The following is an 18771-nucleotide window of genomic DNA, read 5'->3' as shown; positions in this document are numbered from 1 at the left end:
AGGTGGTAGCTTGAGCGTGCTACAATGATATATTACAGTCAAAGGGAGTTACTAAAACACTGTCAACAGCCACACAACTTTCACCATCTTATTTATTAATAACAGTTTGTTATAAATATGGCTATGATATCTGAACAAACCCCTTGGTAAAAATCTCCAAAATAGGAATGAAGGCTTGCTGGATGTAAGACTGAATTAGAGAATGATAAAAAAATAATTACGGCCTTTAAAGATCTGTGTTTAAACTACTGACATTTTTAAGTAAAAAATTGAACCAATAGACAACATGAATCTATGTTTACAAATTCTGGTGTGTTTTTTTAGGATCTACAGGAAGAGAAAAAACAAACGTAATTTTCCAATTAACCAAAATCTCTAATTCACCGTGCTTAAGTAAATGTTTTGTCCATAAATCCACAAGAAAGTAAATATGTCACAGAGAAAAACAAATCTAGAACATTATAAAGTAAATTGAGAAATTCTATAATTTATAATAACAAATTCCACTTGCAGAGGCCAACAAAACCATTAATCAACACTTAATTAATGTCCTACACGCTCACCCAGCACCTGACGTGGATTTATCTGCCATTAAAATATTTCCAAATGAAGGCAGTATTTCTATTTGTTCTTTGTTTTGAGAGCCAGAACAACACTAACAACAGTTTATTCAACCAACGCCACTCCCTTGATTCAATATCTATCTGGCAGAAAGTATGCAGTTCACATTATTTGCATGTACTCTGACCTCAGGTTGATTTCCCTGAATGGTAGAATATGAAACCATCTACTGGGTGTGTGTCTGTCAGAGGCTGGCAGGGTCGCTTCTTGGACAAGTACATCTGAGCGAGCGAGCAGGGCCTGAGGAGGACCTTATTTAAATGGAGCCGCTACAGTTACACCATGTGCGATTACACTCTGGGGCGTGTGTGCACGCTCTGCTCATACAGAGACAAACCGGCCAGAAGATAAAGATGAAAACAAAACGTAGGAACACTGTACCACGGCTCGATGGTATCAGCACCCGGCAGAGCTGGAGGTGAGAGATAGAAGCGTGCTAAAAACGCTGGGCAAAGAGCACACAGAGAGCAAGCTCATCATCAGTATCCAACAACAGCTCTGCGCTCTGCTGGACTGGCTGTTTTCCCTCAATGTGCAGGTGCAGGTTTTCTTTTCTTCAACCAATTAACTTGAAGGGGATTGAATAATATATTCATAGATTTAATGAACGCGTGAATGCACCGTGGCGTTTGATTGGAACGCATTCACAATGCTTTCTGCAATCAATTAAAAAATTGCGATGCAATTTTTTACTAGTGTGAATTCTATTACTCTCCACAACTGAAAGACTGATGAATATAAATCCAATAATCTCTCTATTTTAGCTCTATTCAACTTTGCTCATCAGCTAATCTCAGACTCGAGGCAAACTGTAATTATAAAAAGTGAATCCAATGCAGTGTCATAGTGTCTTAAACCTGCATTCGCTCCCATGTTCAGCAGAAGGTGACTCCTCCGATTGCAAAAAGAATTCAGATTGTGGAGGAGTCGATGAAAAGTATCTGATTTTTTTACCCCAGTAAACATTGCTGTAACACCTCTCTGCTACCCGTGTGGGTATCTTTATGCGCAATGATGCTTGTGTGTTCTCTCACACAGTTCATTATTTATTTCTTAGTTTATATTCAGGCCTTGACTTTCACCCCTAGTCGTGTCTGCGCTTTGCTGACTGGTTGTTGGACCCGTACACTGTAACAGTCATGTCATGTACTGTAACAAACAGTTAAATTTCCATCCCTTGCTTGTAAATTAACGGGCAATGTCATGAATAAACAGTTAAAGCTGTCAATTCACAATAATAGCAGACTACCGTAATTCAACTGCATGTTACATATACTTTCTGAAGTGGTGGAAATGCATATACAAGTGCAGTGAATCACAATCCATCTACATCTGTTGTAGGTTAATTTATGGAAGCCCATGTCAGCCACTGAAAAACAGGTCCTGTAAGTCACCATAATGAGATAGTATCTCATGCGATACGATGATGACTGTGACTTATAGGACATTACTATACATGCAGCTGTCACTTTTATCCAAATGCCCATGGTTTGACATAATTGTATGTGGAGTAATTGGGGTTAGGTGTCTTGCTCAGTGACACTTCAACATGGCACAGGGAGCAGCCAGGATTCGAACCGCCAACCTTGTGCTGCACAGCACACCCTCCCTATCCCATGCGCCGCCTTCGCTGTTCTTTCGGTGGCCGGAATGTAAAGATTATAAATATTTGTATTATTCAAAGTGTCAATCATGACCGACTGCTCCTGAACGTAACGTCAGACGCGTAATCTCAGTTCATCCAGAACACCGGTGCAGTTCAACATCGGAGGAGTTTCTCATTGCCTCGTCTCTCCAAGTAACGTTGGTAAGTTTTATTTGCCTAGCATGATTAACATTCTCCTTCCTTACATCTTGTTGTCTTCCTCATCTTTGTAATTTTAATATTTTACCAATGACAGTGTTTATAAATATTTTATTTTGGTTTGTTTTACAGAGGCACTGGATTAAAGACGCCAGCCGTTTGCTGCGGTCAATTGAAAGTGTTCCATAGCGTATTTTTTGCAGTTAGTTTACCTTTACCTTAATTTTATGATTCATTTTTTTATTATTGTATACATGCTGCATATTTTATTTTTATTTTTGTTCTTGGTTACAAATGCCTAACATTTTTGTCTTTAAAGGCATCTAATAAACTCGAACAACTATGACCGAAATGATTTTGTTTGTCTTTTTTTAATTTGTGGGCAACTAAATGCAAAAGTATACGGTTATAAGTATACGGTTATAAGTAAACGGTAACGTTCTGGTATTTATAACACAAAAACAGTAATCGTATGGTAACAAACTGTAATTCAATATACGACAACATACCGTAAATTACGCTAGGGCACTGTAAATAAAACAGTAAGTTACTAGCGTCGACTGCCAGTAAATTACAGTTAATTCACAGCAAAATTTGTTCAAGTTTACGGTAACATACAGTAATCCATTTTACGGCAACATAGTGTAAAAACCATTTATGGTATTATACCGTAAAATAACGGTAAATTCCTGGCGTCCTTGCTGCCAGTAAAATACCATTAATTTACAGTGACATTTTTTAGAGTGTATCTTCCGTTGCTACTAGTGTTTATAGGGGCGAAGAGAGACAATTAATGCCTAGAAGATACTGATGAGGCTAATTACGCCTCCAGGCACTCTTCCATGAACCCCTCCCCCACTCTGTCCCCCACTAACCACGCCCCGCCACCACCATTGTAAACGTAAAGTGTTCTTCAATACAGCATGATGTTGATCTACTAAATTCTTATCCGTTTAGAGTCAAATACGCCATAAAGCTTATGGGTATGGGGCACGCTTGCTGTGATTTGAGGTCTCTACCAGAGACAGCAACTCTACTCCTTAGTAGTCCAACTGGGATTCCTTCTGTCCAAAGTGCAGTACACAAACGGGTAAGGCCTTGACAACTTCATCCACTTCTCATATTTAGTCTGTGGTCTCTATCAGTGTCTGTCTGCTGCTTCTGGGGCTGAAAACAATAATAATTCATTAATCTCATTAATTCTACTACACCTTTAGGCTACTCAAAATGTTTTCTTATATTGTACCAGTCAATGGCTTGGACATATTTTCTTTTTCAATTGAAAAAATGTGTCCAAACCTTTCACTGGTACTGAATCACGAAAGTATTCTGAGTAATACATATGTGTAGAGGCAGTAAGACTGTGTGTGGGCTACACCAACAGGACAAATTAAACGTTGCAGATATAGCACAGGGTTGTGCGGAGGCGTTGGAGCATCATTGAATGGACCATTAGCCCTGAGCTCATCGCCATGGCCACCGAAGCGTGGCGTCGGTTTGCCTTTCGCCAAAAGTTGATTATTTTTTAAATGTTTCCACCAAAGGCCCCAGTGAAACTGGCATTTTCACTGCAATGTCTGTTTTAAAGTGAATGCAGCCTACAGTCAGACCTTAATCAGGACAGTCTCTGCCGATTGGTTAATACAATAATGTCTGGGCGGCTGCATGGTTAGAACCGTCAGCATTCTACTAATTCAGCAACGAACTGGAGGAATTGCCGTACTTTATGGCGTCTGAAATGAGCAGAGTGGTTCAGAGAGGAGCAATTTGCTCATAAAGCAGCCTTCAGTGGAGGATCAGCCGATGGAAATGTGAAAATGCCTCACCTCCACTTGTAAAACCCACCAGTGACCTTTAAATATGCGCCAAGCTGGTCATTGGGACTCTGCCTCTGGAGGAATATTATGAACTCCTCAGCTTCCTTCTGCTCTACAAGGTGCTTTATCTGCAGCAGTGGAAAAGTGCTGCATTTCAAAGGGTATTTTTTAGTATCTGTCATTTTTTAACACTGCAGCCCAACCTCTGAACAGAGCGATCGGTGTTTGACTTCAAGGGTTACATAAAGACAACACATTCCTTTTTACCTATTCAAAAGATGCTCTTCATCATGTGGCACGGTGTGTTGTATTTACTACTAGACAAAAGAAGGTGTGATGAGATAGATTCCTGTTTTGAGTTTTAGCACAAGATATTTAAGTCTGTTGGGTACTTAGCAACAAGTATGTTTCATTTATTGTGCCTAGAGGATGAATCCAAATGATTTTAGTGACTGCTGTCCTTCCATTTAGTCTCACCTTCACTTAAAGTCCAACTAATACAATGAAACTTTACATGCAGTACTCACCAGTTCAACATGTATTAAGTTGATTGAGCATGTGCCTTGTGGAGAGGGAGATGACGGGAAGGCGATAGGAAATCTGGTACCCAGCTGAGCGGATTTAACGACGTATGAAGAGAAAGAGGAATTTAGAACAATATGTACTTTATAGCTAACTGGTATCAATCTGTAACACATTAGGCCTCTATTCAATTGAATATTATTTTATGTGATTCAATTTGTGACTTTATTTGTTTATGTAGGAATAAACATCCTTTGATTTTAATTGAACCATTTATTCAGCTTTATTTTGATGATGGACCCCGGGCTAGAGGGACCTGCTTCACCAGGAAGTCTAAAATACAACATAACCACTGGTTTAAAATCCCATTGTCTTGAATTATGTGCAGTTTCCTTTGCAAATTCTGCAGAAATATCAACTAAAACAAAGTGTGCATGATTTGACCGTGGGACAGAATTAAACCCGGTTTGTATGAACTCAGACTTTGAACCAACCTGTATTAGCTGTATTGCTAACATCTCCGTCTTCATGAACACCATGGTTTACTGAAAGAACCGCCCAACTCTACTGGGAGACACTGCTTCAGTTTACAGGGGACATTTAGCTCATGAGACATTCAGCTTTAAATCAGACCTACAACCACCTGACCCATGATCTTCACATTTACTCTTGTATCCCTTCACACCAGCGAGGATGTTCTATGGAAAAAACTATGTAGTAAGCTCATTGGCAAAAAAAAGAAAAGCATCCTTCTTTTCTTTCCCGATGTTGAGCAGTGGACCGTTCATAATAACTGTGATAATGACAGTTTATTGTTGAGTTGCCTCTTGAAATGCTCAGTGAATCTACATTTTGCACAATGTCAATGTGGGGGCAATGAGATTATTTTTCCAAATTAAAGTACAAATTAAACATGGAGGTTTGTATCATTTAATATTATAGTTTTTATGAAAAGAAATGAATTTGTCCTCTTTGAGTCCCCTAGATTAATAATAATTTACACTACATACTATGTATGTACGCAGCCAGCACTTTGTGTTGCATGTTTTAACCTATGAAAGATTTTTCCAGCCTACGCTGTGACGAGGGAGTACAGCAGGGGACGCATCAGCAGCAAAGTAAGATTTGCTTTCACTGTGACATTTACCAGGAGATTTGAGTGCTTTCTTATTCTGTTCTGTGTTTTTAATTGCTGGGGATAATTCCAGAGATGACATCTCCTCCATGTGGGAAAGATGCTTGGATGACCTTTTTCTGCTCTACTTTAATGCCAAATTCCGCATCTCAATTGTTCCGGCTGCTGTTTGTGTGTGTGCTAGTGTGCATGTTCTACAGTGGGTTCTGTAGAGCAACAGCACACGAAACACAGTTGCGTTTGTGCGTTATATTACTGGATAGTATGCTCTCTGCCTTCACTTATATACACACATACACACACTGATGATCGGATAATATGTAACACAACAGTCATTATTTGAAAAACACTGAAAAACCCATTAGAGTAGTTATAAATGGATGAGAAAATGAACCAATAAAACAGCAGCAAACAATTCAATTTAATTTATTTTGTACAGCACGAAAGCACAAATGGCACAAGAATAATTCCACCCCCTCCACCCCCTCCACCCCAGCAAGAAACCCTGGCGAGAACAGAGGAAGGATCTCTCTATCAAACACATACATGCAATAAATGTGTACATTTGCACAGAATGAACCACAAGTGAATCATATAATTAGAATAGAAAAGTATATCTAATTGTGGAAACCACACTCACAAACTGCACTCCATAAAATAATTAAATTCAGTGAGAAACAGATTCAGGGCCCTTTATATGTGTTTAAAGGATTTATTAAACAAAGAAACGTGTTTACATTACATCCAAACCAAATTATTCATCAATCATTAAATCATAAAATAAATACCCACAATTACACATCATATGCTCAACAACATAATATAATATGACATTGTCATGGTAATGTGATATGTCGTAGCAAAGTGTTGCATGAAGGGTCTCCTTCATAGTTAATCCATTTCAAGCCCTGTGGTAGCCTTTCCATCTATTTATGCTCTATTTTACTCTAAATGGACCATAATTTACACAATGAACATCATTCTAAATTGAAAAGACTCGAAACTAGATAATGAGACCATAAACTCATGTTTACTGAGGGAATAAATAAATAGAGAAGTAGAGTCAGCGGCACTTCCACATTAGCTTCACTTTATCTTTTCTATGTCTCTTGGGAGATGCACAAATATTTGTTTGGGCTCTACAAAAAACTTTACGGGCTGTCGTAATTTAATTTAAAACACTTTGCATAGCCTCTGGCCCCCCTCTGAGCAGCAGTAGTGCACGAGGCCGGCCATGATCCCTCATCAGTTACCAGCGGTGAGCATTATTAGCAATATTGACTCTAATTCAGGGGTACCACCACTGCTTAAAGTTGAAGCACTGTTTCCTGCACCAGTATTTTGCCTCGACACCATTGTCTCTTTTTCTCAAGAAACATTAATACAGCTGATGTTCCACCAGGGATTTTCAATGAAAGAAATCCAGGGCTCGCTCTTATGAGTCAGATTTAATGCTAAAGTGTATATGTGACATTTTTATATGACATTTGATTTGAAAGAACAATTTGATTTCAACGGTATTTTTATATGACAGGATTGACAGACAGTTCGAAACTCGGATTCTTTTAGTTTTTGTTGTATAATGGATAACAAGTTGTACAATTGAATGCCTGTTTTAAACAAAGGTTTGACATGCTGTTACTGGCAAACTACTACTTATAGAAATTGGTGTTGTTGGAATTATGTACATTAAAGATGTGCCTGCTCTCTGCTTCAATCTGGGATGCATTGGCAGATCCAAAAGCATGGAAATGAGCTCATAGAATCTTAAACTGGAAGGAGAGTTTTCTCAAATTGAATCGAAGTTCAATGAATCTCCCTCTGCACGTGTGTGTCCAGCACGTGTTTGATACGACACAGAACCCCCCCCCCCCCGGGTCTCTGCCTTTCTTTCATCATAACAACAACCCATAATTTAGTCTGTTCATGTATCCGCAGCTTTTATGACGGATCCAACGATCCAACAAGCAGCAATCAGAGCATACAGCTTCATACTTGTACATACTTAGCAGTTGCTAGTTGGATTTAATGGTCTAAAGAGAACACCATCCGTTTTATTTCAGTATGTAACCATTACATTGGTAAAAACTCTGCTTTATTTGTGTGTATAATAACTGGTTTTACTTTCACTCGGATTCGGTGGTGGAATGAAAAATATATTTCTATGGGCATGTTTAGGGTTGACTATTAAAGTTATAATAGCTTATTCTGCTTCATATGTAATCTAAAATGATCATTTTATTTTGATTGTGCCTCTGAACCATCATATACAAACCCTGACACAACATGATATTTGTGTTTTGAGTTTCCTCGATATGTGGCCATATGAGTTAATACAAAAAGGAAAGATATGCTGGAAGAGGCTTGTCCTTGGCACATGTCAAATTTACACCCACATAAAAGGGTAAATAGCCTGGAAGGCTGCACAGATACAAGCTGCTGATTGTCCTTCCTATTACAGCTTTATGGAAGATGTAATTCATACAGACATCACCCACCAGTGAGCCTGAACCGAGAATTGTCTCCCTTTGCAAAATTATCAGCTCATATACAGAGCTGCAAAATACCTCAACCAGTAAAAGAAGAGGAGTGGCTTAGATGATGGAAATGACGTTATCTGTTGCTGTGAGTGCATGTCTTTTCCTTTTTCTTGTTGTATTTTATGAGAAAGAAAACGTGTTTATTCTCATGTGTAGGCTCCCATTCCTATTTTAAATTAAACATGTTTAATCGTGGCTGAAAATGTCACAGCAGTTCTGTGTACGTACACACATATACAACTTACATGTACATACCCTCAGTGTATCTGACACCTGAATGTGTTGCTGCGTCTGTGCGGTAGAGAAGAGGCTTGCGAGGGGGGGTCAGCTCTGTCTCATAAAACATCCCCCCCAGAGGACACTGCAGACCGGCTACTGCCATTCTTCTCAGCCCCCCCCCCAAGGACATACACATCACTTCTGTCGCCTTTTGGTCCAACGTGTCACCCCAACCCGTCACTGCAGTTTGTTAACCAAGCTGCTATATTTGTTGGAGGGGCCGGCCGTGAGGTTCTATATCAACCCACCAGTCTCCTGCAGTGATGGAGGTGGCGAAGCGGATCCAGCTCTTTTTTTCCTTGGCCAGTTGTATTTTGCTGCCCAGGGTTCATCTTTGGTTGAGGTAGTTTATTTGGATAATTTTATTCAATGGAGTCTGAATCAGACTCACTTGGCTCCTCATTCTCCATGTTTTTGCTGCCAGGAATGTAATCCGGGTCTTCAGAGGCTTCTGAGCTATTTTTACATCCCTCAAACTTACCTTGAGCAATAAAAACTGCTTTTTAAATGTAACTAGTTGGTAAGATCTGTGACCAGCTAGCACGGTCATCTTGGAGGTCTTGGAACACAAGCTCACATGATCTTGTGTTCCCAGATATTGATATCAATGATACCCCTGATTTCTATGATATTGTTTAGTAGGTGTCACTTAGGGACTTAATGAGTTCAAATCAAGAAGAGAGCTCTAGAAGGAACCTTCCAGAACATTTAAAGGATCTCTCTTGAGGTTTGTCTTGAACTCCTTTAGACTCGATTGAGGCTTGATTTGGTCTTGCTGCAAACCCATCTGATGTTATACTGATACAACTGTATGAACACAGGGTTTAAAAAGCGTCTTTTCATTGTTCTTATTGAAGTACAATGACTCATAACATTGAAGAACACCATATAAAAATGACTGTTTATACCTTGGTCATTAACTACAGGGCATTGACACATTGCAGAACACCATCATGGTACTGTGTTGTAGCCTTTAGATGGAACATTTTGATTTCCTCATAAGGCCCTTTTGTACAAGGGTACATTTAATTCCTCACATATCTCCAGGTAAAGGCTTTCGGAAACTGATAAATAAATGGATTATTTTTCATTCTGAACAATAATTGTATCTGCTCTTTGAAACCAAAGTTTTTCAATTCATCCATGCAGCTATAGAAAAAACACGATTTTTAAGAGTGGGGGCTTCAGCGGATGTCGGAGCCATGTTGAGGTTACTCTGTCTCACTTAGGTCTGGTTCTACTTCCGTTTGTTTGAGTACCCTTATTAAATCGCCATGCCGTTGTAGCTCACTCCATGACCTGCCAAGGATAAAAAATCTGTTTACTGTAAATTGCACCCCACTCTCTCTCAAATACCATCTGCTGCCCGAACTGTGCTTCGCTCACATCGTCTAAAAATAGGCCGGCTGATTGGCTCCTGAGCAGACGGGGGTCCACATCAGCCTCAAACCCTCACCGCTGGATGCTGCTTTAATCTCCTCTAGTCCGATGTTGATTTTCCCAATCTGCCTAACTCATGTCTCATTTTAAGCCAAAAACTGGACACACACTTTTACGGCTGTATAGATTTATTTTTGACATAATTAAAGGTAAAAGTCAAGTAAAAATATTTGGTATCTATCAATTTTCATAAAAGGCTTTCCTTACACCACAAGGGTATTGATTTATTAAAGGATTATATGTTGTGCATAAAATACATTTGGGAACATCATTGTGCTCAGCAGATTAAAAATCAATCTCGTTGGGTGTGAAAAGGTAGATGGGCTGTGGGCTGCTGTCCTAAGGATGGTACTAAGGTTAGGAAGTGTCCAAAGTAGCCCATGTTCTCTTTCTGACTGTGCTCGAAAGGTTCATGACTATATGCCCCTCAGTTTATAAGACATCCCTTGTGTCACATTTGGCCAGAGGGTGGCGCTAGAAGAAAGGACATGAAGTGTTAAAGAGAAAGGGATGATCCTTTGAGGAGCATGAATGTGCTCAGTGTGTATATATGTATATTTGTTCTGTTCATGTGGACATCTTTAAAATTCAAATTACATTACACACATTTGTTTTTGAGGTTCGTAAATTAATATTTTAATTTAAAAAATAACCTTTTTAATCATACCTTGTGATACTATCACTAACTAATGATAATGCAGATGAGAAGGTTACTCTGCCAACATTCAGTTTTCCTAGGGACGTTTGCAAGATTCCACAGTCCGAGCAACCAATCGGAGCCGAGTATCTGAGAACCTTGCTGACATTTTCTGACCTAGAGGTGGCTTCCTGTAGGAATGACCAGTAAATGGCTCCAAAGGTTTGCTCTAGTCTTCCTTGCTCGGTGCATACTATTTGATCAGTGCTGTATAGTTAATAGAAATATGACCAAAACCTTATTTTAGTTGACAACCCTGTTTGAAGGAAGAAATGTCTCTTCAAAAGGGGAATATCACAAATCCTCCTCGACCCTCCGAGTATCGAGATTGTGATGGTGTACAATGTAAACTATAGTGGAAACATGAGGAGGATTATATTATACACCACCCAAGTGACAATTCCTATGAGATAAAGAAAACAGAATCTGTAAGTGTGTTGCGGTCCACTGGCACCATCAGCATCATGACACGTGAGTTATGGGATGGGAGAGGACGTGTCATGGATGCGAGGTCATAACAAAGCGAGCAAGCTTCTAAGCACTGCTCCCGCCTCTGCGTACCATTCTCATCGTCAGGATCTGTTTAGTATGCTGTGGGTGTAAATGGGAGATTGGCGGGGCACCGGGTGGCAGAGCGGGCCACTCTGTCATTAATGTGCCCATCGCTGTTATCATACGCCTAATGACATCGCTTTCAGAGAGCATGCTGGGAGCCCGACCGCGGGGAGCCCGGCTCAAACGTCTGCAGGCACCGACGCCTCCCGTCATCAATTCTACATGTCTCCAAAAATCGGAGACCTCCCGATAATGTCTTTCACGGTTGGGCAGACTTCCAGGGCTTCCCTCCTGCCTGGCCTTGAAATGGGCAAATTAATAGTTCCTTTGAAACAAATTGGAATTACACCCCTCGATGCCTTAATGTCAGAATGCGAGAGCGTTGACGTCCCGCGTCTGACTGCTGATGGAATATGAAGATCTGAGAAACATACTGGAGGGGAAGACATTGTGGGGGTGCAGAGATATGCAGGGCTCCCCCTCACTCACACAGATTCCTCCCCCACAGCTCAGTGGGGCCCTTCACAGCCCCACTGTGTGATCCGTGGGAATGGAAGCTTGGAAACGTGAAGCTCAGCATCAAGAGGGGAAACCCTCCTGCCCCGTGAAAACACTGAGACTGAATAATGTCATGAGACATTATGCACTACAGACTTAATGCCATTGATTAGAGGGCTGTTCCCATAGCAACACAGTGAAACAACGCATAGTCTCTCAATCTATGAGTTTTCTCTTTCTTTGCATTCTGTCCAGAACCAGAGATTATTGTAATTGACTTTGATATTGGATGTTGATATAACAATATCCTTTGTACTGCATTTATCTCACTATTAGACAAAACTGGCTTCTGTTAGAGTGCAGAAACCTACTCATTGATTTCATCGCACCCTCAACCTTGTCTTGTTTTGGTGTATGTCATTAAGGACATTTAACAGACTTTCCACACAACTCTCTTATAGTGAGCCATTATCTAACAACTTTTCAATTCTTACTACCGGAATGTATTCCATTAGGCAAAAGGCTCTACAGTAAATGTAAATCAGATGGCGCTCTAGCAAAATTTAAAGAAGTGATTCCATTTGGATTTAATTCAATATAGTGTCTTAATGTAACAGAGGACTCCTGAGCTAACTTTATTCGGATCCTTTTGTCGATAGTGCTACAGGCTCTCTGCAATGCTCGTCTAACAAAGAAGATAATGAAACAAAGTAAGTTAGCTCCACTCTATGAGACTGATCTCGCTCCACAATGGTAGAGCAGAGGCACGACCCATTGGGAGATAATATCAGCGTGATTGACACTGACAGGAAATCTTTTTAGAACATCTTCCTGCTTCAGGTGTCACACTGTGGGCGCAACTACTGAAAACTCTAATGACCCTTTTTCCCCACAGATGATAATGTGAAAAATAAAATATGCCATTATTCCGCCATTGCTTTTTGACACCGAATCAAAGAGAGTAATGCATCCTCGTTGTGTGATTATAGATTTTTGGCTTTGGCATTTTGGCTTTACAGAAGCCACAACAATGTCTAGTCTGTGCATTCTTATCTCACGCTATGTCCATCTTCTGTCAGCCGGGTCCTGCTGGGGGTCCTGGTGGGAGAAAGCCACAGCAAGGACTCAGTTCACAAGCCGACTCCTTCTCCTCTGCACACGATGAGACTTCCTCCTCAGCAACACACTTCTCGCTCCTTCTGCATCCGTGCAGCTACCGCTGCAGCTGCTTCAGTCGCAGCATCTGATAACTGTTTGACAGCTGGTCCTCAGCAGCTAATGAACGTTACATTTACCTAAGAGATGTGGATGATCACAGCGCAAAAGGCTGTGAGCGCGACTACAAAGTACCTCTATGTATGATCATTGAAATAAATAATAAATAAATACTCATACATCAAATAAATGACTAAATGAGAAACGCTGCATTTGCAAGCAGTTTTCTGGCTTTCACTGCCTGACAGCTCTTGGGACGCAGCATGCCTGCTGCCAGACATAAATATAAATAAATTTACATTTTTTGGGACGCACGCTTGCACCCCTACTCCTAAGAAAATGGAGGTCTGCAGCATGCTACTGCTGCACAGATAATGCACACAATGTTAGATTAACCCTATTACAGGATTAATGTGGATATTATAGCTAAAACGGATGGATTTAAATGTAAATGCAATCAACAATCAAACATTTAAGATTTTATTAGAAATCCAATGACAAAATAGATTAGTATATAGTGCTTAAAGATACTGTAAATGAAAGATTAAACGTTGTTTCTTTTTAACACAGAAAACTGACTCAATACTTCACTTAACCGTAAATGACTGAGCAAATAATAAGTTTCATATTTTAGATGGGGGAAGAAAGAAGATATCCATGAAATATAAAAATAAAATCCTCCAGTAAAATGCGTGTAAAGAAGATGAACGGACGCTTCCCTGCGGACGCCAGCGTGGTCAGCAGGGACAGAGACGTTTCTTTGGACCCCACTGTGCTCGCCTCATCTTGTAAACAGGACACTGAGGATACTCTTTTTGGACACACCGTCTGATCAACATTAATGTATGAAATTAGATTGCATGGAAAGTGTCATAGACACCTCAGGGGGCTCGGGGTTGACAGCCGGTAGAAGAAGCATAGTGTGTGTGCCCTTGTGGATGGATGCTTTCGTGTGCTGCTTTGGGAAGATGTCTGAAATGTGTCTATCTGTGCTTCCTCGCTCATAAAAAGTACAAACTCTTCCCTTGAAACGAAAGATTTCAAAATGTTAAATGGTGCTCTCTTAAGTCCACCTCTGCTTTCTAAACTATGTGTGGTCGAAGCTAACTGCTGGCTCTGGAGAACTTTGGGAGGCTAGTCGAAAGTTACGTGTGCTATAGTTACGGTAATGCTAAGACTGGAGGGGAAGCCTCGGATGGTGTGTTCGTGTCCACTTGCTCAGGTTCAGTTTGGAATCTCCTGCTCCGCTGTTTCCTCTTTAACAGCGCCATCTTCCTCCAGCTGCTCCTCCTCCTCCTCTTCCTCCTACAAGCACAGGACAACAAACCGTCACGTGACAAGGCACCTTTGAACACGGCAGTGTTAGCAATGAACAGAAAGAATGAATTACTGACCGAAAACGCGAAAACTGACTATGGGGTCTTAAAAAAGTAGGTGAAAACAAGCTTAATGATAATACTAAAAGTAGTCGGTCTTTAGCTTACTGGGTATGTAGTGTCAGGTCAAGTACAATTATGTGATGTAGTTGGTTTAAAACCAACGTTTCCACTGGTTGCTTCAAAGCTTAAAAAAGTATGAAAGTGATTTCTGTCAGGTTTTGGGGGCAAAACTGAGTAATGTGAGTAAGACTCACATTCAGAAACAAAAATGATCTTTAATAGAAAGAAAACAAGTTGCTCGGAAGCAAGTAGACCTTAAGCCAGGAAAAATGTCTATGCACTCTAGAAAGGGTCCCAGGGAGAACCCAGGGAAGGTTGTTAATTGTTACACCGGCCGACAGGAAACACGCAAAATAAGACAGTGATAAAAAAAGACACAAGACATGAAATACACTGGGGTTAAAGGTAATTGGACACAGGAAGGAACAATAAGGGACAAAGCTTACAATCACGAGGGAGGGAGAAACACACCAGGGACGGAAGTGAAGCTAACACAGGGACATAAGAAGCAGGAAAATACAAAATAAAACAGGAAGTAACCCGACACAAGACAGTTTCTTTGTAAAGAATATTTAGTCGAAAAAGCTGTTGTTTGCCACAGGGTCGGTTTTCTGCAATAATTTAAAAACCTTTTGTCAAAGGAACCAGCGCAACACTAACTCCTAGGTCAGCCTTCAAAAGTACGTCATTAGCTCTCCCTCCAGTAGCTCGTTTAAAATCATGTTAATATTATGATATGCAACATTAACATGCAGGGTAGGAAGTGAATACACTTACGCCTGTCATAACATACACTTAGAATTAAAGAGAACAGTGATTTTTTTCCACAATTTCACCGCTTTGGTGTGGAGGCGATTGACGTTCAACCTGTTCTCCACACTTCCAACTACATGACCTGCCAGAATGTATACAAGTATTTTGTGAGCGATTGGACCTCTGAACCAAACAAGCACAGTATGACTGACAGTCATTTTTCTTTTCCTTAGGTAGCTGGCAATACTAAGAACGCATCTCCTGGTGGTTAGCTAGCTAGCTTTCTCCTTTGTCCTTTCTCCAATGACAAAAACACAGACTATGCTGGTGATGTTTTTTGCAACTAGTGTTTTGCAGTTCTAGCCAACTGGCTTAAACTGTGTTAAACTCACACAAACACCACTGCTGTAAACAGCTCAGACCTAAGGCATTATTGTATCAGATCTTAACACGGGGAAAGCACGCCAATGCGTAGGGACATCTGTAAAAGACCTATGGACCCTTTGCTAAACCCTGCGCCCCTCTGCTACTCCGTCAAGCCGTCAATTAATTTCAATTCAATTCAATTCAAAACTGAGCCTTCAGTTATCAAGCTCCTCTTTTGTGGAACCAGGTTCCACTTTCAGTCCGGGGGGCAGATTCGGTCAGCTCTTTTAAAGTAAAACTTAAAACTTTCCTCTTTGATTGTGCCTATAGTTAGGGCTGGCTCAGGTTAGCCTGGACCAGCCCTTAGTTAAGCTGCTATAGGCTTAGAATGCCGGGGGACTTCTTAGGACACACCGAGCTCCTCTCTCACGCTCTCGTTCTACAATAATTCACGTTTTATTAATGCACATGACTAATTCAGCTTCTTTCCGGGAGGTTTTTTTTTGTGCTTTCTCCCCTATCAGGTCTCCGTAGATCGGGGTTCCTTCGGGACCCTGGTCCTGACACCTACCGTGGCCATGCTGACGCCTGCTGCTGCCATCATCATCATCATCATTATTATTTTAGATATTAATCATATTACTGTACTCGTAAACCAACATTACTCTCTCCTAAAGTCTCTGTGCTCTCCCTCCCCACAGGATTCTGTGGATGGTGGTTCTATCTGATGGTGGTTCTATGTGATGGTGGTTCTATGTGATGGTGGTTCTATCTGATGGTGGTTGCCCCTGCAGTGGTCCTGCTGTGCGCCTGGCTTACTACTCACAATTACTTGAATCATTTCTGTCATAGGAGTTGCATGTATTATACATTGTTCATTCTGTACACGTGGCATCCATTGTAGTCTGTCCATCCCGGGAGTGGGATCCCTCCTCTGACGTTCTCCCTAAGGTTTCTTCCCTTTTTCCCTCTTGGAAGGGTTTTTTCATTTTTTGGGGAGTTTTTCCTGTGCCGATGGTGGGTTTCAGGACAGAGGATGTCGTATGTGTACAGACTGTAAAGCCCTCTGAGGCAAATTTGTAATTTGCGATTATCGGCTATACAAAATAAAATGAATTAAATTGAATTGAAATTCAATTCAAAGTCTAAAATCACATATTTCCCTCAAATTTGGCATCAGCCCCAGGATTCTAACATTAACAGGATAAACTAACCAAAAATTCTTTAAATGGTAGAATAAAGAAATAAACCATATGGAGAGCAACCGAGGATGCATACCATTGTCAGGGAGGACATAAACTACAGAGAAAATGAACAACCACATCATCTGGAGATCCACACAGAGAAAAATAAAATATTTTAAAAACCTCTCCCACCCTCAACTGTGTGTTTCTGAAGTTGAAAACAATGCTTTGCCATACTTCCTCTATATCATTTCCTGCACACAGTTGTACTAGAAAAAACTAAGAAGAAACAGTTCCCAAATGTACACGTGTTTTAAAGCCAACAAAAAAGAAAGTGACACAAGGGGAGCAGGAGTCGTTTTGGGCCAACGGGGGAGCCAGCTGATTTAGTAAAACAGACAAAGTGAAAGTGACAGTGGTGAGAGCTGCAGCGGTGATTAAACGACTCTGACAGATACAATTATCCCCCCCCCAGAGGTTAATAAACACATCTACACTCCAGAATGTGTGATCACCAGGTTAGGACCTGCAGCCCACGGCACCTCATGAATTCCCGTTCCCCCTGCTAGCTAATTCTCTGTCAATCATGACAGGTTTCTCTCTGCTATGGATCCACACACATACGTCTTAAACATTGTGATAATGTTTAAGACGTAATACCATTAGACTCTTGGGCAAATACTTTGGATACTTTGGATTTTAATTAAATCTAGAAAATTATCTTTGCAAATGTATAACAAAAGCTTCATGTGAGACTATACTGTGCCACATACCAAAAAAGTATTGGAAAAAATGAAAACCTTATGTCACTGGAGGACAATTAATTAGCCATCCACCATGCATCCTGAGGGGAAGATACATCTCCAGGTCAAACTATTTCCATCCCCTATTTCTCCCGACATTTCGCTGAAGACATAACATGGTGGCGCTAGAGGAGATCACCACAGTCAGTGGGTTTATTCGCCTGGCCACCATGAAGGTTCCTTAGAAAAATTCTAGCAACCGATCCAAAAGCCGGAGAACCACAGAAGAATATATAGGCCCAGTCTGATGGGCTTTAAATTTCCTTCTGTCTGAGTTAATTTACTTTTGACACCACTGGTCAGCAGTAATATATCCGCATGTGAACATGTTTTTGTTGTTCATCTTAACTAAAGTTGAAAAAAATATTAAAATCTTGCGCTGCAACGAGAGGGCTGACATTTGGTTAGAGGAAATATTTAATTTATTAAATATAATTAAATAATAATTAAAAAAATTAAATGTATGTCATTATAAGAAAACATTAAAACAGGTTATTGTCAGAGGATATATAAGTCTCATGAGACTTATATAGTCTAAAATATTTCTATTTAGAACGATGAACAGGTGCCAATTCCCTCTCTAACATCTACTTTATATTACTGTGAAAAATGTTTTCTTAATACTTCAAATGAACCTTTATTAAGTCAATGGTCTGCCTCAAAAGAAGAAGAAGAGACTCTGCCATTGCCGTACAAACATCTGCATTAATACATTGGCAATTGCTAGCTAGTTGGGTGGTGGTGACTAGTTAAAAGGTTTTAATATATTGCCCACTACACAGGCACTTGAACATAAATTGCAAAAAATGTCACAGCCCTTACATTTTCCTCTTCCCTGCACTGCACTTTGTTTTATGGATCTTAGTGCAAATAAGTGTAAGCTGTTTGGAGCTACTACAAGCGGTCATTAATGCAAGGAAGCGTACATTTGTTTTAAGGAGGATGCAAAGGACGGCTCGTATATAATCTCTTTTTTAACAGTGACCTTGCCTCTGGAGCCGTCTTGATATGCAGTCTCGCCCTTGAGAAAAATGGGCTTCTTCTCTGATCTCTGGATACTTTCTTGTGCCGCTCCATGGGGCCGATATAAATCTAGCTGTGGG

General features: G+C 40.4%; 1 protein-coding gene and 1 long non-coding RNA gene across 2 annotated transcripts in view; one reads left to right on the top strand and one right to left on the bottom strand.

Annotated features, from left to right (window-relative positions):
- Positions 1-1929: 1929 nt before the first annotated feature.
- Positions 1930-2700, top strand: LOC144383600 (uncharacterized). Its single transcript, XR_013451035.1, has 3 exons — positions 1930-2262; positions 2358-2428; positions 2558-2700. It is a non-coding gene; the product is annotated as an uncharacterized LOC144383600 (long non-coding RNA).
- A 10889-nt stretch (positions 2701-13589) lies between these two features.
- Positions 13590-18771, bottom strand: part of phf14 (PHD finger protein 14) — a 61139-nt gene continuing 55957 nt past the window's right edge. Inside the window, exon 18 of the mRNA XM_078080686.1 lies at positions 13590-14428. Within this exon, the coding sequence (XP_077936812.1) occupies positions 14348-14428 (81 nt within the window). The 3' untranslated portion in view covers positions 13590-14347. The remainder of the gene's footprint in view (positions 14429-18771) is intronic.

The sequence above is a fragment of the Gasterosteus aculeatus genome, chromosome 10 (assembly GCF_964276395.1).
Source record: "Gasterosteus aculeatus chromosome 10, fGasAcu3.hap1.1, whole genome shotgun sequence".
Taxonomy (NCBI): domain Eukaryota; kingdom Metazoa; phylum Chordata; class Actinopteri; order Perciformes; family Gasterosteidae; genus Gasterosteus; species Gasterosteus aculeatus.
The sequence above is the reverse complement of the archived record's forward strand: the minus strand, read 5'-3'. Positions and strand labels throughout refer to the sequence as shown.